General features: G+C 41.4%; 1 protein-coding gene across 1 annotated transcript in view; it reads left to right on the forward strand.

Moving 5' to 3' along the window:
* The first annotated feature begins 5,917 nt into the window (after positions 1 to 5,917).
* LOC117218065 (nose resistant to fluoxetine protein 6) overlaps positions 5,918 to 24,446 on the forward strand; it is a 57,498-nt gene continuing 38,969 nt past the window's right edge. Inside the window, exons 1-2 of the mRNA XM_033466132.2 lie at positions 5,918 to 6,982; positions 22,309 to 22,514. Of these exons, the coding sequence (XP_033322023.2) occupies positions 6,520 to 6,982; positions 22,309 to 22,514 (669 nt within the window). The 5' untranslated portion in view covers positions 5,918 to 6,519. The remainder of the gene's footprint in view (positions 6,983 to 22,308; positions 22,515 to 24,446) is intronic.

A 24,446-nucleotide genomic window follows, 5' to 3' on the forward strand; every position in this document is an offset into this window, starting at 1 on the left:
AGATTCTAGCTGGCTGGTTTCAAGGCACAATTTCCACCGAAAACTATTCGGTCGAGTCGTAAATAACTTTCGCTTCTCTTATGGGACATTTATTTCGCCTCTTTGTCATTCGTTCTCTTCGCTTTCTTTCTATTTCATTCATTTCGAACCTTTATCTGTTTAATGAAAGCGAAAACTCGTTCGACGACTCACAGTGAGTGAACACGAACAATAGATTCTACCTGGCTGCATCGGAACTCATTTATGGCACGACCTGATAAAACAGCATTCGATCGCTTGCCTCGTCGATCGGTGATCTCGACACATCTTGTTAACCCTTTGACCGCGGACGAGTTTTCGATTTGTCGGCGTCGAATCGCGGGCTAGTTTTATTTGTTACGCAGATGCGTCTTAAAAATTAGATCAAAATGGAGATAAAATGAGAAACAGCAAAATGATAAATTTCTTGAACTTGCCTTCTTTTGCTTTTTTACAGGATTAATTACGAAAGTAATTAATGTAATATACAGTTTTTCTTTGCAATTTTTATTTAATGAAAAATTTCTCGAACTTGCCTTCTTTTGCTTTTTTACAGGATTAATTACGAAAGTAATTAATGTAATATACAGTTTTTCTTTGCAATTTTTATTTAATGAAAAATTTCTCGAACTTGCCTTCTTTTGCTTTTTTACAGGATTAATTACGGAAGTAATTAATGTAATATACAGTTTTTCTTTGCAATTTTTATTTAATGAAAAATTTCTCGAACTTGCCTTCTTTTGCTTTTTTACAAGATTGATTACGAAAGTAATTAATGTAATATACAGTTTTTCTTTGCAATTTTTATTTAATTGAATCAAATATTGAATCAAGGATATAAAAAGAGAAACAGCAAAATGAAAAATTTCTTGAACTTGCCTTCTTTTGCTTTTTTACAAGATTAATTACGAAAGTAATTAATGTAATATACAGCTTTTCTTTGCAATTTTTATTTAATTGAATCAAATATCGAATCAAGGATATAAAAAGAGAAACAGCAAAATGAAAAATTTCTTGAACTTTCCTTCTTTTGCTTTTTTACAAGATTGATTACAAAAGTAATTAATGTAATTATACAGCTTTACTTTGAAATTTGTATATTTAATTGAATAAAATATCTCGATTTTATGAAATAGTTGAGGTTTTCTGCCGCGATTATCAAAGTGTTAGTATGAACATATAGTAATGCTAGAATAAAAAAACACCGACTCAACTATTTTATTTCTAACCTTTTTGCCACGATTCGAAGGCAATTCAGAGATTACGTGCCACGATTCGAAGGCAATTCGGAGATCACGTGCCACGATTCGACGGTCAGACAGTACGTGTTTGACAGCTTTTTATCCTTGACATAACCTTGACTTCCTCAATCCTTATCATCGGCGTAGCAATAAATAACATAGGCGTAGGACCAGCGCAAGATATCACAGGAAAATTCACAGCAACCCGAAATTTGCCATTTCAGGGAGAAATTGCTGCATTTAGAACGCGAGTTTCGCGTCGCTCGCGGTTCGAAGGTTTAAATTGTTCTTCCGATTATCAATTGTTCGCCGTCGTTCATAATTTGTCCTAAAGCAATCGGAAAAATAAAAGAACTTGAAACTGCAAAACACAATTATTTGTATAAGCAAGAAAATAAATTGCTGTTCAACCTCGGTCCTGTTGCGATTCCTTTAAAAAAATAACGCTGCAGATCGGATACGCTCAAAGCGATAAAACTACGGAGATTCTCGCGATAAATCATTTTCAAACTCGACGCTGAATCTGTGTGAACAGAAGGAACGAAACTACGATACATATCGAAAACAAATCGTAAAGGGTCGCGCTCGTATCGCGGAACTCCGACGGACGGATTTGTCTAGAAAAGGTTTATCTAGAAAAATCCGACGGTTCCGCGGGGATTTCGAAAAACAGATCGGTCGATCAATAAATGCTGCAACCCTCTCGGAGCTCCCTTTGATCCAAGAAAACGCGCGACCCTCCGAATACAACCGGCCGGAAATCATCTCGCTAAAACGACCAGAACTGCATGCGCCCGAGCTCGTTTATAAAGCCGAACGCGCAAATACGATTTGCCTCCATCGCTGCAATTTCGTGTGCATCGGCCTGATAAATACGGTGGGGAGGGGGCGAAGAGGGGGGAGTAAGTAAAACTGGAATAACGGCGAAGCCGCGATATCGCGACTGGCGATAAATCGCGGAATCTTTCATCGACGAGAGTGTCGTCGAGCGAGCAGATATTTTCCGGCAAAGATTCGAAGAAGGCGTGGCGCGCCGGGGACTGGAACAGCCATCGCGAGTGATTATGCGAATGGAAGCTGTCGTAAGTGTGCCGCGATTGAACCTCGCAAAAAAACCGAGTCCGCGTTTTTTCGGATCCAGAGCTCGAAGTCTGCGTAGATCGTTTGACACTCGATGCTTGAAAGAATCGGCAAACAAAGCAAAATCACAGATTTTTTGAAAGAGGTTACGTCAAGGTTATAAGTGCAATAATTGAGTGAAAAAATCTGAACGAAGAAGAAGGTTCAGAAAGCGAAGGTGATATCGATTAACTGAAAAAACGTTCTCGTTTGATTGTATCGAGCAGTGACGAGGCAGAAATTTATTAAATTATAAGGTTACATTGAATGAAAATAATATTTTTTGTTTCTTTTTTCGTTTTGTGTTATACACATATTTATATTTTTAACCCTTTGCACTCGAGTGGTGAGTCTGAGACGCCACTGAAATTATTATTGTTCGAATATCATTTTTAGATTATCGAAGTTTAGACTATAAATATTATTAAAAGCATAATTATTGTATAAATCAGGATACTCAATTGCGTATGCATAAAATGCACTTTGTCATATAAAATGGTATTACTGTAAGTCAGAAAAATTATTTTAGATGAACTATTGTAAGTCAGAAAAATTATTTTAAATTAACTACTCTAAGTCAGAAAAATTATTCTAGATTTACCGTTAAAATGGCTTCGAGTGTAAAGGGTTAATAAAAATTAAGTTACTTATATAGATTTAGAAAAGGTGTTTATTTTTACTGCAAGATAACAGTAATAATAATAACGATACAAAAAGCAACAAAATGCTAGTACAAAATGTTTGTATGTACATATAAGGCCATGGGTCCGTCCGGACCCGAACGTAGGGCCGCGGGTACTGCGAGGGTTAAGAAGCGGCCGCGTAACCCTAGCAATAATTCACCTCGACTGCCTCTGGGGCACTCCGCCCAAACATTGTTAACGATGGAAAAAGGCATTTGCATTTAGATCCCGGAGAATCTAGGAGCTGCGGGTCGCTGAGGAACTTCCACGGCATTCCCCCTGTTACGAGGCCATCCCCGTATTTAATAACCGGACCGGGAACGATCGTCGCTTCCGCGAGCCCCGCGGAATGCTATCTCGATCATTGCCTCTCGATCCATTGCAGCTTTACGCAAAAATAATTTGCGATCGCCGATCGCCGTTTTACTTTAAAGACCGCGGTTGTAATCTTAAAGACGGCGCGATTTGCATACTACTCCCCTTCTGCCTTATCTGTCTCGCCGACTTGACACAGTTTTCGGGGTACCATTCGCTCGTTTTACCTTGGGCGTACGAAAAAAAAGGAATTTGCAAGCTTGTAGGGCAGGGGTGTCAAACTCGCGGCCCGAGATGAATGTTTTCGATGTCAAGTATCAGGACGTAAACAATAATTTAACTTTATATATGTTTATTAATATATAATATATAATATATTATAAATTAATATATTATTATATTAATTTAATAATTTATTATTATAATTTATATAATTTATATTTAATTATTTATATAATTTATTATTATATTAATTTAATAATAATATATATTAATATATATATAATATTATATTATATTATTAATATATATATATATATAATATTATATTATATTATTAATATATATATATATATATAATATTATATTAATATATAATAATTTTAAAATAAAAATATTTGTTTCTATGAACATTGATTTTTTTTGCGGCCCACCTAAAGTGAAGCATTGTTTATTTGGCCCAAGTTAGCTTTTGAGTTTGACACCCCTGTTGTAGGGCTAGGTACAGCTCGGGGAAGCGAAGGACAGGTTCAAGCTGTAGGAACGCGTAACATGGGATCGGAAAAATAAGAGTAAACGAAGAGAGTAAAAAGAAAGAAGTTTGATGAAAGGTAATCTGATTAATGCTTGACGATTTTAACGCGTTAATTTATTACAACTGATTTATAATAATTTAACACGGTTATAAATCGTTAGGTAGTTTAAATTATTATAAATTAGTTCTGATAGCCAAGGGGTTATAATTGTTAATTATCGTACAGATTACGTTTCGCCGAACTTCGCAGCCGCGAAGGTGAAAAGGCTGCGTGAAAGTCCAGTTTCGCGGTTCGACCCTCGATATTCATCATCAAAAAAGGAATTTGCAAGGTTGAACACCGAAGGACATTTCGTGTACAACCTGTAAAAATGCGTAATAAAAGATGGAAAAAATAGTGACCTCTGAGAGAAACGATGAAAAGGCTGCAAGAGGCATCGTCTCGAGGTTTCGCGGGCCAATTTGACCCTCGGTTTTCGTTATCGAAGAAAGAATCTGCGAAGTTGAAGAACGAAAGACGAATTTGAGATGTCAATGACGGATTCAACCTGTAAAAATGCGTGATAAAATATGGTAAAAATGATAAACTTTCAGAGAAAGGGTGAAAAAGCCTGGGCGATGTACCGACGACCGGTTTCGCGGTCTAATTTGACCCTTGCTTTTCGTTATCAAGGAAAGAATCTGGTAAGTTCAAGAACAAAGAATAAATTTTGAAGGTTAATGACAGATTCAACCTGTAAAAATGCGTGACAAAAAATGGCAAAAGTAATGAACTTTGAGAGAAAGGGTGAAAAGATAGTGCGACGTCTCGACAAGTTTAATTTAACCTTCAGTTTAATTTAACCTTCGATTTTCGGTATCGAGAAAAAAATCTGCAAAATTAAAGAACAAAACACAAGTTTGAGAAGTCAATGACAGATTCATCCAGTAAAAATGCGTAATAAAGAATGATAAAAATAATTAACTTCGAAAGAAACTGTAAAAAGGCAGCGCGGCGTATCAACGACCGGTTTCGCAGTCTAATTTAACTCTCATTTTTCATTGTCAAGAATAAAAATCTGCAAAGTTGAAGGACAAAGTATACAAATTTGAGAGATCGATGACAGATTCAACCCATAAAAATGCTCATCAGAAAATATTAAAAATAACGAACTTCGAGAAAAACGCTGAAAAAGAAAGCGCGGCGTATCAACGATCAATTTCGCAGTCCAATTCGAACCTCGCTTTTCATTATCAAGAATAAAAATCTGCAAAATTAAAAAACGAAACACAAATTTGAGAAATGAATCACAGATTCGTCCTACAAAATTGCTTATCAAGAAATACCAAAAATAACAAACTTCGATAACGAAACAGTGAAAAGGCAGCGCGGCGCGTCGGAGCCTGTTCGATGATCCGATTTGACCCTCGGCTTCCGTTCCCAGAAAGGACTCCGCAAAGTCGAAGGACAAAGGACGGGTCCGGTAAGTGAAGGAAGGTCGGACGTAGACAATAGAAACTCTCGCGGAAAAATGTTAAAAGCGGCGAATCGTCAAAGAGGACGGCGAGAAGGTAAGCGCGAGGTGTCGGTTTCGCAAACGCGGAGAGAGGATCGCCGAGGGATCCGCGGCGGGTTTGGTCGGCAGCCGGCTGGCAAAAGGCAAAAGGCAAGGCAGGGCACGGCAAGGCACGGCGGCGACAGTAGGTTGGTTTGGGGGCCCGAAGAAGGAAACATATTTGCCACGGCGCGGTGGCGTTCATCGCCAAGAGAAAGGGGGACCGGTGTCCATGGGTGAACGCTACCGCTAAGTCGATTCGCTTCATTCAGTGCGTGATCCTTAGCCTCGCGTGCGCGTTCGCATTTGTCCTCCGTGAAAGGGGACCACCTCGATCTTTGCCTCGATCGGCGTGACACCCTCTCTTCGAACCGTTATCGAACCGTCCGCGAGCGTCGCGAAGACACACAGAGTCCGATAACGCGATCGATCAGCGATCGACCGATCCAAGATCGAACGGTCGACGAGATTCTCGAGCTTCGCTTCGAAATTACGTTTACATATACATATATACATATATACATATATACATATATACATAGTCCCTGTATCGAGTGATATACCGGAGTTTAACTCGTAAATAATCGCCGCGATCGCTGGCAACGGCGGCCAGCGAAAAAAGAAAGTGAGCCTCATTCCGCAGTCGTAAACAGAGAGCCCGGGCGGCGAGCATGCCGATCTCTCCGGACTGCTGAGAGGAGATCGAAAGGAGGTCCGCGACAAGTCGCAGTCGCAGCTGAAGAATGACGTCCGGACGTCTCGGCGGTGACCGATGAAGCGGACGAATTTCGCGGAGCGAGCTGAACGAGCAGAACGCGGATCGACGCCGAGGTTGAATTCGTTTCCAGAGGAACATGACGTTCTATCGGGCCTGCCTGGTGTTCGCGGTGCTATGCACGACGCTGGCGAACGTACCGAGGAACGAGTCGAACATCCTGAGGCTGGGGAAGTCGCGAGCCAGGTCGTCGGTCACGGATGTCCCGGCGAAATCGAACGGGACCGGGATCGAGCGGGACGCGGTTAAGGACCGCGGCCGGCTGATCGGCTTCGGCAAGAACAATCCCGAGCTGGACTGGCGGAATCAGCTGAGGATGTTCGATCGGAAAGAGGAGGCGGCGGTGGCCAGCAGGGAGAATCTCGACGTTGATTTCATGAGGGAGAGGCCGCAGAGGACGGCCAACAGCATCCAATGGCTGGCCGACCTTTACGACCCGCTCAAGTGGGCCAGGGTGCCCGGGAAACCCGCGCCGGAGTGCAGGGGGGACATGGAGCTCTTCGTCGAGTCCCTTAGGGCTGGGAAACTGTGGGCCGCCAAGAGTGAGTACAGAGCGAACGGGTTATTTAAACGCGTAACGCGTCAATCGCTCGTCGACGATGTTGCGAACTTTCTGGCTCCTTGAACCAGCGGAATGCGCTTTCTGACTTGGGTCACGTGGTTGTCTTGTCGTACAAATATGCCGACAGGCATATTGGGGCTTTTTGCTTTAACCCTTTGCACTCGGATGTCGCCGATTCAGCGACACAATATGTTCATAGCGGCGTCTCTTTTTAATTATTGTTCTCCTTCGTGCTGCAAGGTAATCGCGTAAAACGCATAAAGGTAATCGCGTAAAACGCATAAAAGTAATCGCGTAAAATGCTTTAACCCTTTGCAATCGGATGTCGCCGATTCAGCGACACAATATGTTCATAGCGGCGTCTCTTTTTAATTATTGTTCTCCCTCGTGCTGTAAGGTAATCGTGTAGAATGTATAATTCTTTAATTATTATATCATTACGAAATCAATTATCTTCGTCACTTTCTATAAAATCTTCGAGCAGCGTAATGATTTTTCTTTCAATTCGACCTCTGTTCTCGAGATCTTTCAATTCGACTCAAAATCTGTTTCGAGTGCAAAGGTTGAAGTTGCAAGAAGTCGAAGTTGCTAAAATCGTAAAGAAGCTTTCGTGGAAAACGAACGAATCGATTTCTTAATTCATACGTTGTAATCGAAATGGTGCAAGGTCTGAGTAAATACAGTCTTCTCAGCGATAGAATAGCAACGCACGTTAATCACTTTTCAGAGCTCGATAGGAATCGATTAGCGACATACACTTCCCCGCCAAAAGTATTAGGACAATCGATGATTTAGGGTGAAAACTGTAATTTTGCAGTCGGGTTAGGTAATGTTTTATGTTTAGTATCAAGTTTTTTGTCAGTCGTGCGATTTAGTTAGTTTAGCATTGCATTTTGTTCCGTGAAAACGTATGCTGAGTTCGTTTAATTAAAACGGATGCCGTAATTAGTCCATGAAGTAATTGAAAACGTAATTGAAATATAGTTTTTTTTTATATAATTGTCGTTATTTTTATTGTAATGTAATATTACGATAATTTGCAATGTAATATTACATTATATTTCATAATATAATGCAATTATATATGATGTAATAAATAACATAATACATAATATAGTACAATACATACATATATATAAAACACAATTGTATATAATAATACATAATACATAACATAATACAATATATACATATATATAAAACAATTATATATAATAGTACATAATACAATACAATATATACATATATATAACACAATTAACTTTGAAATAAATTGAACAAATTGCAACAATTTCCTATCGGTTTCTCAAATTTATCGAATTTTCTGTAAAGGTCCTAACACTTACTTTTGGAGGGGATTGCGTTCGATGATAGAGACACTCGCACCCATTTTCTAGCATCGACCACTTTTTAATGCTCTTAAGTATATTTCTTGTTAGTCGTCTCATATACGATGGAATCTCGTTGATCGGTTTCATACGAACGACACGGCTAATAGAAGCGTGCTCGGCTAATGGAACAGTCGCTTATGACGAGAATTTGCAAAAGAAACCGCAGTTCGTTAATCAGGAAATCGCGAGTCCCAGCGTGTCCTTTCTTCCTGCTCCGGTGAAACGTACTGTTACGGGATCATAATAGTGACATTTATAGCAACGTAACCGGACTGGGTCGTGTGTCGGCGTATCAGAAGCTGGAGCGTGACACGCGTATTCAGCGCCTGATGCGTGCTCCGGAACACCTTGATGGTTTTAAGGTGCGTTCGCACCGTGGCCAAGCTGCGGAATTCTCTCTCAGAGTTCGCAGAATGTCAGAAATTAATTTGAGAACATTTCGTCCGCAATAGTTAAACAGTGACAGTTCGCGTTCAGCTGTTTCACCTTCTGATCATGCTTGAAGGCTCGCGAAGGGTGGTTTTCACCCTCTACAATTGAACTCCCATTCGGAATCTATCTTCGAAACACGGAGAACGAAAGTATTGTCCTTATCTTCGTCAAATTGATGTTATAATCCTCGTAGGAAAAGTTGAAAAATTTAGAAAAAGAGATTATATTTAGGAAAAGGATAATATTTAGGAAAAAATTATAATTTAATATTATTATATTAATATTAATATTATTAATATTATTATATTTAATATTAATAATATTAGTTAATATTACTAATATTAATATTATATTTAATATTATATTAATTATATTAATATTATTAATATTAATTAAATATTAATTTAAGGTTAAATTAAGAAAAAGAGATTAAATTCAGAAAAATAGATTGAATTTAGAAAAATAGATTGAATTTAGAAAAATAGATTAAATTTAGAAAAAGAGGTTTTAGAAAACTAAATTAAATTCAGAAAAAGAGATTAAATTCAGAAAAACAGATAAAACCTCGAAAACAATTTGAAATAAAAATGTGCAAAGGGCACTTTCGGAACCCTCGGTAAGAATAGCATCGATTAAAAAATGAGAAGGTGAAGCCCGATCGACCCTTTCGCTGAAAATAGCGTTAAATTAACATTTGAAAAGGCAACGCTCGACCCGTTCGGTATAAATAGCGTTAATTGAGTACGAAAGCGCCGAATTACACAGTCCGGTGGAACCGTGCGCCCAAACGCAGTCCTCCGGGCATTTCCAGTAAAGTGCAGAGAATATCGGCCGACCTTCCGTCTATTTATAAAAGACGTGCAGCACATTCGAATATCGATTCGGCGACCCGATCGCAGAATTAGACTTCCGTGTCCCCGTAGCCCGGAACTTCTCGCGACTACGCGGCCGTCACGGCGGCAGAATCGGCCGTTGCGAACGCGCCTTTAGTAAATAGCGAGCGCGCGCCCCGCGAAATTCACGGTTCGCTAAACTCCGGAGCAGCTTGTCGCGCCGACCGACTGACTCGGTTGCCAAATACGTCGTTACTTTGCGAAACTACGATTTTACCGGCTCGTAATGGTTGCCGCGACCCGTAACCCGTTCTCCTTTCGTTCGCCCGGAACGGCCCGCGACGCTGCGGAAACGCGATTAAAGCGAATTCGGCGAACACGCCGGGGCAATTCCGGGAAACTGCCACTCCAACGTTCTGAAATTCTAAACAATGGGGAACGCATGGCTGCGCGGGCTGGTGCCGCTGTTTTAACCCTTTCGATACTACGGGCCACTATAGTGGCCCTCCATAAGATGCCACCGAGGTACTACGGGCCACTATACAGGGTATCCCAAAAATGTCTTGCAATCCGAATGTGGCGGGTTCCTAAGGCCATTTAAAGCAACTTTTTCCTTTACAAAAATTTTCTCCGAGGCACCGTTAACGAGTTATTAACGAAAAACAGTGACCAATGAGAGGCGAGCTCGGCTGACGCGAGGCGGCCCTGCCGACCAGCGCACGAAGCCCAGTTCCGCTCACTGGCTCGCCTCTCATTGGTCACTGTTTTTCGTTAATAACTCGTTAACGGTGCCTCGGAGAACATTTTTGTAAAGGAAGAAGTTGCTTCAAATGATCTAAGGAACCCGCCATTTCCAGATTGCGAGACATTTTTGGGACACCCTGTAGTGGCCCTCCATAAGTTCGATCGTTTGTAGCGGATAAAGTCAGTGCTTACTGCAGAAAGATAATTCGCCTTATTCTTCTCTCAACAACGGATAAATAGATATGCCTTATTTTTTTTCAATTTTCTTTAACTTTATTTGGACTAACCCTTTTGCTACGAGCGGGTTCTCCGCTGCGGTATCCCCGCAATGATCGGCGTTTTATAGTGTGCAGTGATGTCGCAGCGCGCCGTTCAGCAGAAGTACCGCGGCGGAAAATCCGCCCGTAGCGAAAGGGTTAAAAGCGACCCGTTTCCCCAACCTCCCCGCCCTTAAGCGCGCCCTAAATTATTACGGTAAATCACAATGGGTGGCTTGCGAACGCGTCGTAAACTTGCGCCCGACTCTGTTTCGGAACCGTAGGTCCGCGATTAAAAGCACCGGTTTTAATGACTTCGTCGATGTAACGCCGGTTTCGACGGCGCAACTCCGGAACGTTTCGAAATAGTCGACGCCCGGCAGCGCGGCGAACACAATCGATGCAAATCACCCGGCGGCGTTTCAGCGACCGATAGCAAATTAGGGTTGTTCGAGGTAGGTAGACCGTTGATTATACGTATTCGCGACAGAAATGAGTGGATCGAACGCCGGGCGATTTGTTGAAACGATTGACGGACGTACGGGCTCCCACTTGACTTTTGTCATCGGTTCGTGCGGTTCATCCGTCTCGCGATTTCACTGTTCACGATGTCGAAGAATTCATAAAAGTCAAGTTCACTGCTGACATCGAGGTCAAACGATCGCGATGCTATTTTCGGCGCGCGTGCGAATCACCGCGATCCGCGGAACGCGGTTTTTAAATTCTCGTTCCGGATTTGGATAACAAATTTAACGAACGAGAGCTTTCTGTTATTTTTCTTGTCGTTTCGAGTAGCAGCGAAATTTTTGAAATATAGTTTAGTGATTGTACGTTAAAATAATCACTGTAACACAAAAAAAAGATTCAGATCACTTGATCCAGCTTGAGAAAAACTATCGCGTTTTAAAAGGTGCACGAATACGTTAGTCCGCAAAATTTAAACATTATATTTTAGTCACTGCACAGTAAAATAGTCACTCTAACATTAAAAAAAGATTCAGATCACTTGATCCAGCTTGAAAAAAGTTATCGCGTTTTAAAGGGTGCACAAATACATTAGTCCGCAAAATTTAAGCATTATATTTCAGTCATTGCACAGTAAAATAGTCACTCTAACATTAAAAAAAGAATTCGGATCATTTGATCCAGCTTGAGAGAAATTATCGCGTTTTAAAAGGTGCACAAATACGTTAGTCCGCAAAATTTAAATATTATATTTTAGTCATTGTACAGTATAATAGTCGCTCTATCATTAAGAAAAAATTCAGATCATTTGATCCAGCTTGAGAAAAATTATCGCGTTTTAAAAGGTGCACAAATACGTTAGTCCGCAAAATTTGAATATTATATTTTAGTCATTGCACAGAAAAATAGTCACTCTGACATTAAAAAAAGAATTCAGATCATTTGATTAGTCCGCAAAATTTAAACATTATATTTTAGTCATTGTACATTAAAATAGTCATTCTAACACTAAAAAAAGAATTCAGATCATTTGATCCAGCTTGAGAAAAATTATCGTGTTTTGAAAGGTGCACGAATACGTTAGTCCGCAAAATTTAAATATTATATTTGAGTCATTGCACAGTAAAATAGTCACTCTAACATTAAAAAAAGAATTCGGATCATTTGATCCAGCTTCAGAAAAATTATCGCATGTTAAAAAATGCACAAATACAGTAGTCCGCAAAATTTAAACATTACATTTTAGTCATTGTACATTAAAATAGTCACTCTGACATTAAAAAAAGAATTCAGATCATTTGATCCAGCTTGAGAAAAACTATCGCGCGTTAAAAAATGCACAAATACGTTAGTCCGCCCTCGCAAGTTTTTCGAGCAAACTTTAATCGAAGTTCGCGACGCGACGCGAATTGCTTTTTCAACGTTCTCACGTTTTAGTAATTGTCAAATCGGGTGAAACCACACGGTCGCTGAAATTCGAGCGACGCGGCGGTCAAAAGTGTCGGCGCGTCTTAGCTCTCGCGCGGCGGCTGTCCGCTGTGGAGAGTAACAGCAATTAACGCGAAAGATTGAAAGCACGGCGAGTTCTCACGCGCAGAGGATAACACGTCGGGATCATTTGCGAGCGTTTCCCGAAATTTCGGCGCCGGTTTAGGCCAGCCAGCGCGATCGTTACCGTGGTCCGAAAGCTGTTCAAGCTCGGCGGGCGGCCGCTGTCGCCCGCGCATCGATCGCTTGCGGTTGCGGCAAACGCGGTAGTCAAATCGGCTTTCACGGTTTTCCAGATTTACGGTGATTTCCGGCAACGAGCTGCCCGGCCGGTTTATCGATGACAGCGTGGAAACTCGCGCGGCGGAACCGTTCGCGACATTAACCAACCGCGTGATTTCCAAAACGACTTCTCGGCGCTTCGTTTCGCGCCGCGTCGCGCGATGATCGATTTCCTTCGAAAAAACGCGCGACAATGAAAAGCAAATTGTTTTGCAAGCGGACGGTCGTTGCGCACTTGGATTTATTGTGTACTCATTTGTATACGGTTTATACGTTTATTTGTAATAACGACTGGAAACGATTGGAATAATTCAGTTTTGAAAATTATGCTCTTTTTGGAATTCAAAAGGGGAAAAGTCTTGTTCGTTTAAAAACTGATAAACTGGTTTCAAAGCAGTATTATAATAACAGAAGAATTAGTTAGATAGCAGATAAAATTCGCGATGTAGCTTACAACTTCTAAAGTTGTTATTAAAGTCGTTATTATTATTATTATTATTATTATTATTATTACTATTATAATTTGAGTACATAGTAAATAATGTGGTATCTATTATTGGCATAAAGAATGGCATAAAGAATGAAGAATTTTGGAATTTATAAAGAATTATTATCATAATGAATTACAAAGAATTATAGAATTACAAAGAATTATAGAATTATAAAGAATTATGAAGAATTATAAAGAATTATTATTATAAAGAATTATAAAGAATTATAAAGAATTATTATTAGAATTATAAAGAATTATAAAGAATTATGAAGAATTACTATTCTAAAGAATTATACAGAATTATAGAGAATTATTATTATAAAGAATTATAAAGAATTATAAAGAATTATTTACCAATAATAATGTCGCATGACAGAAGCGACACGCGCGAAGATAAACAAAAGGTACATTTCATTTCGCTATCATTCAATAAAACAGGCATTCGAGTCACGATTTCCGTCCCACTTTTAGTAGACGGAATCGGTCATCGTCGCGCGATCGTGAGCAAACCGCTCGAATGTAACCGCGAGGAGGAAACCGGATCGTCGGACGTTCGACGAACCGTTCGGCGAAAGTTCGCAAAGTTTGCATTCAGCAGTTGTTGATCCCGGGCAACGCGCCTCGGCAAATATGTATTTTCTATTGTTCCCCGGATCGGGATTTCGCGGATGGCTCGATCGCTGTGAACTCGCGCGCGGAATTGCAGCGACGATAGCCGCTCGGAAACGACGGGATCCACGGCTACGAAAGTGTTCACCGTCGACGACCGGGCCAACAATGATCCTGTTTGTTGCGCACAGATTGATAACCGCGTTACGAATTTCACGGATTTGTATCGGAAACGAGCGTTTCGAACGGGCGCCGATTAAAATTTTCCCGCTGCGTCCGCGCCTGTTATTCCATTCGGCATGTCGAGATCAATGTATACACGTTTTTGTTCGACTCCTGTTTTCCGCCGGTAGCCGCAGAGGGATCATGATCTTCGATCGAGATGCGATCGGCAGCTGTAAACCGTGCGAAAGCCATTTTATATTTTATTAATGCTATTGTAGAAAGTTAAATGTCGATATGTCAGGCTTTCGCCCGGCTTTTCCCGATCCGTGTGCACCGGACACAGTAAATTCTCTGCAATTGACGATCATATTGTGCACAAAAATGGACAGTTTCGAAAGAGGAGATACGATTATTCGACCCGTCGCGGCTCGTTTTTATAGTCGCCGATTGTCGGGAATCATAAAAACGAGCCGCCGGGCTTTCGAGGGGCAATTTGGAATTGTTATTATTATTATTATTCGAATAATCGTATCTCCTCTTTCCAAATTGCCCATGTTTGTTTCCAAGCCCTGCATCGATTAGGGAGAATTCATTGTATTAGGGGGACCGGAAAGTAATGTTTCTGCCCATATTTATCTGTTTGAATTTAATGTAAACAAACGAACATAACTTTCCGGTCCCCCTAATATTTCCGTTTTGAGCTTGACTAGAGAACGTGACTAGAAAAAGAAAAATTGGAGACAAATTGTCGAAGGTGCCAGGACATTGGGGAATTCACAAATACGCAAAAATTCTCCCCGATTGTCCTTCAGTTTGTAAACAAAAATGGACAATTTGGAAAGAGGAAATACCATTTATCGAGCGCTGTAACTCGTTTTTATAATTGTTGTCAATTTATAACTATAAAAATAAACCGCAAGGCTCGAATAAACGTATCTCCTCTTCCCAAATTGTCCATTTTTGTGCGCAATCTGGGTGTCAATTAGAGAGACATTACTGTATATTTTTATTAGCAAAGGAATCGCGTAATATGAATACATAACTAATTAGTAATAATTCAATGAAATTTGTTGTTATAGGGTGGAACTCGTACTAAGTAAACTCTCCCTAATTGACGATCAGCTTTGGAAACAAAAATGGACTATTTGGGAAGAGGAGATACGATTTATTCGAGTCTCGCGGCTTTTATAATTGTTGTCAATTCGTAACCACAAAAACAAACCGCGAGTCACGAATAATCGTATCTCCTCTCCCCAAATTGTCCATTTCAGTGGACAACCTGAGCGTCAATTAGAGAGACATTACTATTATTCGCGATATTACAAGCCGAGCGACAATTCGGAAGAACTCGCCGTCAAGCTAAAAAACCACGTTTACGAAAAGAATCAGACCTTCTTCCGTAATTGAACTTCCAAACTTTCACCGAACACGGCTCGCGAAATATTAAGCATTCGCTTCGTGACATCGGCTCGCGGCCCACGCCTGGAAGAAGAGGTCACCCTAACCAGAGTCCCGCCGAAGAACTTTAATAAACGGAGCTCTCTTCTTTTAAGTAGAACCACGCTGGATTGCTCCGCGAGTTCCACGGAGCTTGAGTTTCCAGGTTAATTGTCCTAGCGATGCTGTCCCGCGTTACTCGCGACTTATTAGCCGCTCCGTCAGACCGTCGTGACCGGACTCCGACAGCATTCCCATCTTCGCAGATCATTCTCCCGAAATAAAAGGATCGTTAACCCTTTCGCTCCGAACGACGGATATATCCGTCATCCATATGAACACTCGCGGAGCCGAACGCCGGATATATCCGACATCCACATGATCGCCCTCTGGGGACGAACGCCGGATATATCCGACATGCTGGTATTGCGTGAATCTTTTGACGAAACAAACAAACGACAGTCCGAAATAAACGACACACCATTCAAGTTATATTTGTTCTACCTGCATTTCCCATTATTATTGTGTTACATGTCATAAAGGGATAGAAAATCGAAAGTACTAACTTTAGGACTAATTATTATGTATTATGTTTTGTATTATGAATATTATGTTTTATTTTATTACTGTATATTATATATTATTTCTTCACTTTTTCCATTGTTAATGAAACTTTTTTTACCTATTAAATAACTTTATACCTTATGCAGAAATTATAACTATACTGTTTTAAAGAAAAATCCCTTTTCTTCCCAAATACACTATCCACGCGCAATGTGCACAATTTCGGCGGGTGGTTCCGTTCAGGAGGGGCGCTACGGCGGACTGAACCGCCGTAGCGAAAGGGTTAAAGCGCGATTCCCGCGTGAAATAGGATCTCTCGATCGGATCGCGCGAGGAGCGCCGCGCGCTAGCCACGATCGAGGACTTTCCTCGGCGAACTTTTACCGCGGACGTCCACTTTCGATAGCTCCATGATTTATCCGTATGAATCGGCGCGAGCACCGTCGGGCGATAAATCAATCCGAAATGCCGGCGAGCTTTCGTGGAACGCGCCGGTAACGGTTCGAGGGAACTCGCGGCGAAATTATCTCTCTTTCGAGCAAGCCTATTAGTCGCGCATTAGGCGTTACGTCAGACGGTAAATCATCGGATGGTTTATTTCGCGCTGCCGGGAACGGCCGTGCGGGAATCGAGCAGCTCGAATCGAGCGGTTCGATTCGAGCGGGCTCTTCACGATCTGCTGGCTCCCGCGGACGTTATCAGAGCCACGCGTCGTCGATTATTCGTCGATTCGCGAAGTCCGCCGGTGTTGGAACCTCTCCGTCCTCGGGTCTCCCAGTCGCCGAAACACTCCGCTGGCTGCTCGACCGGAAAGAGCCGAGATACTCGGCAGCAGAGAAATTAACGATGATCGCGTGTTTGTCCACCGACGCCGCTTTCTCCGATCTCGCGATCGCATACCGGTACTTTACGTAACTGGCAATGAACCTTCCGAGCCGCTCAACCCTCGAAAATTTATGTAACGGCTGGTCTCTTCGGGAGAAGAAAGTCTTGGAAATCTTGACCGTGCGGATTAATTAAACGGCGTAACGGGAGCCCTGTTTGGCGCACCGTGATCGGTATGCGGTTACTATCGGCGGTGACGCGATTTTTCGTCTTCGGTGTGTGAAAGAGATTTGTTCTCTCGCGGATAGGGAAATTTGAAATCTTGCTGTTCAAAATATTGAGCCTTTCAGATAATTATCCGAGCAGATGTAGGATTTTTTATTTAATTATTGTTTATTTAATTGCTTATTTAATTATTAAATTAGAACTGCAATTAGATAGCACGATTATTCCTTACACGATGCTGAAATGCAAATTTTTACTGTATTTTCGTATGCGTGAGCAGATTTTTGTTTGGAAAATAGCTGATACTTTTGGACAATATTTAATATTTTCGAAATTAATATTGAGATTTTGACAATAAGTGTATAATGAGGGTTCTTAGGATTTCAGAGGGGTTTCTTTCAAATATATAACAAAAATAGAAGCGAATTTTTGGAATTTTTGTTAACATCTCTCTCGGACATAATCTGTTAATGTATATTTTTTTCTTCATAATATTATATTATAATATTATTATAATTATTATTATTATTATTATTATAATTAATATTATTATAATATTATAATATTATATCATAATATTATATTATGAATATTATATTATAGCAGTTCTTATAGATCTCAACTATTATTATTATTATTATTATTATTATTATTATTATTATTATTATTATTATTATTATTATTATTATTATTATTATTATTATACATATATAATATTATATATAATATTATCTGCAATATATTTTATATATTATATATAATATGTAATATTATATTGTTATATTATTATATTATTATATTACTATATTATTATATTATTACATTATTATATTATTATATTACTATATTATTATATTATTATATTATTATATTATAACTCAACAACCAAACTATTATTAGATAAAAATTTGATCGAATTATCAATTACTTGATAATTCCCGCAATTATTTGTTATTATTAATTCGATCAAATTTTATCTAATAACAGTTTGGTTGTTGACTATATATATATATTATATAATATTTATAATAAAATATATAATTTATAATACATAATATATAATTTTATGGCTATATTATAGCTGAAAAACCGAACGATCACCAGATAAAAATTTGTTCGAGTTCTCCGAGCAGCAAGCGGAATTCCTTCGAAAGCGTGATCGAACAGAAAACGATAAGAGTTTGCACGCGGGAGCAGACGTCGAGGAGAGAAATGCAAATGAAAAGTCATCGGGATAAGTGACAGGCAGCGGCGTGTTTGAACCGTTGTTGATTCACTTTTCCGAGACGAAAACATGCATACCGACGTGTTCGCGGATCCTCCGACGACTACTGGTTCTCTCAAACCTCTGACAGTCGCGCGCGTGTGTGTGTGTACGTTTTCACAGCGCGCGCGCGCGCTCGGCACCGCGTTGAAAATTATTTACACGGGACTGCACCCTGCATTCCGAGTTGCGACATTAGAGAACAGTTCGACGCGGAAAACGTTTTGAATGACCGTTCCATTGAAAAAGGAAAAGTCAACGACGCGTGACTACATATGTACATACACACATACATACATGCATACATATATATATTCCTTTTTTTCCCTCCCATTCGCCGAGAACCAGCGCGCCGCGAGCCGCGTTCTCCGCGCTCGTGTCCCATTTCGTCCCCCTTTTTGTCTCGTTAAATTCATATTTCACAACGGGGATACGTCGCATTTAATGAAATGCTTGAACTTTGAAGACTGCCGGACAAATGGCGGACGCTTTAATCGCGCTCCCCGCCTCCATCCTTCTTCTGGCCGGCGCTTCCGGCGCGGCGCCTCGCGCGCACGTCGAATATTCATGAAATTCTGGTTTCACCTTTTTCCGGAAACGTGTAAACACGATGACCGTGTTCGCGTTGTCCAATTAAATTTGCATCGCGCGCGTCCCCGCGAACAAAAGATCGCGAATATATTCATCGCGTCCGCCAACCCCCCGTACAACGCGAGAATTCGGGAAGACCCTTGTGCAACGCGGCACCATAGAGCACGGGGTTAATTTAACACCGTCTGAGAATTATTAGGTTGGGGAATAAGTTCGTAGGGCTTTTATACAGGGTGTCTCAGGTTTTAATGTTCAAATTTTGTTAGTGTATTCTATGGCACAAAGTAAGAAACAAATGTTATGTAAACATAGGTCATATAGAGCTTTATTAACATTATAGAGCTTTATTAGCTTTATTATACATTAGAGCTTTATCAATATTAAGTTATAACAAAAATTCAGAATAGGAATAGTAATCAACTTGCTGTTACTGCGAGCATTGGCTTGAATGGATCAGCACATGCCGTGTGTTTATGTAAGCTGTGTTCATTAATACATTTCGAAATGTATTAATAACCGTTGTTGACATCGATCGAAGATTTTTTTTTATTTTTTATTTTTTTTTTAGTTGATTACTATTCCTATTCTGAACTTTTGTTATAACTTCTTAATAAAGCTCTATATGACCTATGTTTACATAACATTTTTTTCTTACTTTGTGCCATAGAATATACTGACAAAGTTTGAACATTCAAACCTGGGACACCCTGTATTCTCTTTTATTTTACAACGATTTTGTTGCTGTTCGACGAAGTGTATGATATTCGTTTGATAGAGCTCTTTCTGTTCTACGAAACTGTGCTAATCGTCTTTTCGAGTAATTTAATTTTTCATTAATTTTAAGGCTTAGAAATGGAATATCCAGTAAGTAAAAAGCAACATTTTCGACACCTTCTCTCCTTCGATTTTCATCGAGGCCAAAAAGCTGCCGAAGCAGCCTGGGACATTTGCAACGTATAGAGAGAAGGTGTCATAGGCGAGTCTGCAGCACGGAAATGGTTTGCGAAGTTAAAAAATGGCGATTTTGACGTAGACGACACGCCCCGCATCGGAAGACCTTCCGAATTCGACGAAGAGCGTCTCGAAGCACTTTCGAAGGAGGACGGTCACCGAACAAGTCGTGAATCGGCCGAAAAAATGAACTGCGATCATAAAACGATTCTCGATCATCTTCGTTCGATGGGATTTGCCGAAAAATTGGGAGCCTGGGTGCCTCGCGAGCTTAACGAAAACAACGAAGAAAATCGTCTTTGATAAAAACGCTACGAACTTATTCCCCAACCCAATAGATAAATATCCGTGCAACGCGCGTAACATTTTTCAATGCAGACTTTGAAAAATCAGGGAAATACCGCTACAGAGTAGATTCTCCCTAATCGACGCTCGGCTGAAACAGAGAAATGGACAATTTAGGAAGAGGCTCATTTTTATAGTTATCGATTGTCAACAATTGTAAAAAGCGAGCGGCAATGCCTTCCAAAAATTGTCCATTTTTGTGTCTCAGCTGAGCGTCGATTAGGCAGAATTCGCTGTACAACGCGGAACAAAACAAGAGCTTTTAAACGTGCGAGATATCTCATGGGAAATTGATCGTACGAGCGTGCACGTCGTATCAGATTCGCCGGCAGAATTTTCAAATTTATCGGAATCTGAAATTCATTTTGTTCGCGAAGTATTAAGTACACTTTTAAAAAACTTTCTGTTTGCCTTTTTACTGCTGTAGGAAGTAGGGCGTAGAACTCGAGATAACGCCGAAGAAAGTTCAGAGGATGCCTTGTCGATACGGAAACGCCCTCGGTTAAGGGTGCTTTAATGGTGATTACGAAGGAAACATTATTTTTAATTTAATATGTAATACTTTTTATGAAGGTTGCTTCGATAAATACGTTCCTCCTAATTACAAAAAAAGGTAACAGTTTCTCGAATTTTTGGAACCTAACAGCTGTTTAACACGCGAAAGAGAGTATCGCGGTACTGTATCGCCGGCAGATTATTGCCATAAAATTACTCGCACGTTCGGGGTATCCGTCATACGCGCATTGCGATACGAGCAGCTTCGCGTGAAACGGGTCTTACTCCCCTCGTTGCTCCAGTTCTTTGTTTCGTCTAACACGGATTCGCACGATGCGGCAGTTTTTAGAAACGTAAACCGTTTTTATGCGAGAATTATCTGTATATTGAGGTCGCAGTGTTTCGCTGAACTGTGAGCAAATTATAGAGAATCGACGCTAAAATTTACATACAAATTGATATGAAAAATTATGCAAGAAATTATACAAGAATTGACGTACATGCACAGTAATTTCTCCCGAAAATGCCAAATTTCGGGTTGCTGCGAATTTCGTTGTGCTAGTCCTACGCCTATGTGATTTGTTGCTACGTCGATACTAAAGGTGAAGGAGTCAGTCAAGCGTGTGACACGTGTGGCGTGAGTTCCGCCTTCGAATAGTGGCAGGTGGCCTGCGAATTGCCTTCGAAATGCCTTCAAATCGTGTCACGTGGCCTCCGAATTGCCTTCGAATCGTGTCACGTGACTCCCGAAGTGCCTTTAATCGTATCATGCGGCCTCCGAATTGCCTCCAAATCGTATCATGTGGCTTCCAAATTGCCTTCGAATCGTGTCGCGTATCCTCCGAATTGCCTCCAAATCGTATCACGTGGCTCCCGAATTGCCTTTAATCGTATCATGCGGCCTCCAAATTGCCTCCAAATCGTATCATGTGGCCTCCGAATTGCCTCCAAATCGTGTCACGTGGCCTCCGAATTGCCTCCAAATCGTGTCACGTAGCCTCCGAATTGCCTTCGAATCGTGTCACGTGGCCTCCGAATTGCCTCCGAATCGTGGCAAAAAATTAGAAATAAAATTACTATGTATTCATACTAATGTACACCATAAAAAAACGAGCCGTGAGACTCGAATGATCGTGTCTCATCGCGACTTAGTATTCTCAGATCTGCTATTCTCGATTATTTCCAAACATTTCGCGGAGAAATCACTCTATATTAATTCGTCGGGGCTTTCGGTTGAATCTCGGGTCACGTCTAGAATTCCCGCGATTGTTTCGTCGTTAAGTTTTATGGCCGGTGTTTTTCCCGTCGAGAGAGCCGACCACTCTGGCCGAATCCCTCTGAAGGGATTACGGAGCGGACATACGCGCGCTTATCGTTGCCGCTCCACGAGACCGTCCTTTATCGGCATTTCCTCAGCAGGTGAACTCTCATCTCTCTCTTTTTTTTCCAGTGTCAGACGCGAGCGGACGTTACTCCTCGCAATTCCATTTCGGTAACGGGTTCTGGCTGGGCTCGAGCAGCCTGTGCCGGGAGCTGAACCACACCGATGGAAAAGGGCGGCCGGTAATCGACGCCAAGCCCCCCTTCCCGCCCTACCTATTGAAATTCCACGTGGCGAGGATGTTGCTCGCCCTGCCGACCGAGCTCCAGTTTTTCGTAAGTATCCTCACGCCGTTCGACGCTTCGTTCCCACTGATCCAATGCATAAATTAATCATTCGCTGCCCGTAAATTCCACTTGCAACTTGGCAACATGATAACGGTTGCTCAACCCTTCGCCGCTCCAAGAATGTTCCGCACTTTCGTTTACGGTTTCACGATTGTTTCAACGCTTCGAATTCCAAACGGGCGATCTAATGATTCCGTAAAATCGAAGCGATTTGGTCATAGAAACGAAAATTGGGAAATTCAGGTGTATGATGTCGAGTAATGTTTCAATCTTGACAAATCTTGCAGGTCCCGATCTTTGATACACTGTATATATTATACTATATATACATATTATACATACTATAGTATACATAATATTGTCCCAAAAATGTTTCGCAATTCGGAGCCCAATTCGTCACCTAAAATTATGCTATTTCCAGGAAAAGAGGGGTCCCTTAGGTCGTTTGAAGAAACTTTTTCCTTAGCGAAAATGCAATCCGTGGCTTCGTTTACGAGTTATCAACGAAAAACAGCGACCAATGAGAGAGCGAGAGCGGTCAGCGCTTCCCCCTTACAGCCAATGCCGCGTCGCGGCGGCCATCTGACGCAGCGACGGTGGTCGCGAGGGCGGAGCACCGGCCGCGCTCGATTTCTCATTGGTCGCTGTTTTTCGTTAATAACTCGTAAACGAAGCCGCGGATCGCATTTTCGCAAAGGAAAAAGTTTCTTCAAACGACCTCAGGAATCCCCCATTTCCAGATTGCTTGACATTTTTGGGACATCCTGTGTACATTCCAAATCCGAGCAAATAAATGCAACAATCGATCGCGCAACGAACGTACCGCTTGCCCAATTAAAGCAGAAATATACAATCGCGCAGGAATCGTCGACGACAAAATCGAAACGCGACGAAAGCATTGAAATTCGTTGGACAGCGTTCTCCTCGATTACCGCATCGAGATTCGCATTCATGATCCCCGGAAAAAATCGGAGCGCTGCGTTTCCCCCGCCGGAAGAAATCAGCGTAATTGCGAGCGCGATCGACGAGATCCGTTAATGTATAATTGCCGGTGAAATTCTGCCGTCGCGTCGGACGAACGGACAAACGGACGGACGGACGGGGCACAGCGCGTGTTCACGTTGCCCGCTGACGCATGACGACGATGACAGTGCGCTTAATTAATCCGGCGACGTTAATCCGCTTTCGGATGTCGAATAACACGAAGGCCGTAACGGCTAATGAATTATTACGAGCGGATTAATTAAACGCGAGGATCGGAGTCGCACACGTGCCGCGGGGACACCTGCTGAATCATTTGTATCCCCCGTGCCGGACGGAATTAGTCGCCGGCTAATTAATCTAACTGAATGGATTACGGAGGCCGATTCGCGCGAAGAAACAACGCTCGGCAACCGGGGCCCTTATTCGCGAGACGAGCGGAACGAAACGAGAATGACTCGTCGAGCCGGGTGACAAAGGTCCCTTTAAAGTACAAGGTGTCCCAAAAATGTCTCGCAATCCGAAAATAGCGGGTTCCTCGGATCATTTGAAGCAACTTCTTCCTTTACAAAAATGTTCTCCGAGGCACCGTTAACGAGTTATTAACGAAAAACAGTGACCAATAAGAATCGAGTACGGCTGACGCGAGGCGGTCCAGCCAACCAGCGCGCGTAGCCCAGTTCCGCTCATTGGCTCGGTCGCCTCGCGCCAGCCGAGCTCGCCTCTCATTGGTCACTGTTTTTCGTTGATAACTCGTTAACGGTGCCTCGGAGAACATTTTTGTAAAGGAAGAAGTTGCTTCAAATGGCCTGAGGAACCCGCCACTTTCGGATTGCGAGACATTTTTGGGACACCCTGTATAACACGGCGACAATGCTCGCGCTTCTCCTTCATCCGTTTACACGGCGGCTCGCGTAATTGGCGCGGTTGTTTTAGCAT

This window comes from Megalopta genalis, chromosome 1 (genome assembly GCF_051020955.1).
Source record: "Megalopta genalis isolate 19385.01 chromosome 1, iyMegGena1_principal, whole genome shotgun sequence".
NCBI lineage: Eukaryota > Metazoa > Arthropoda > Insecta > Hymenoptera > Halictidae > Megalopta > Megalopta genalis.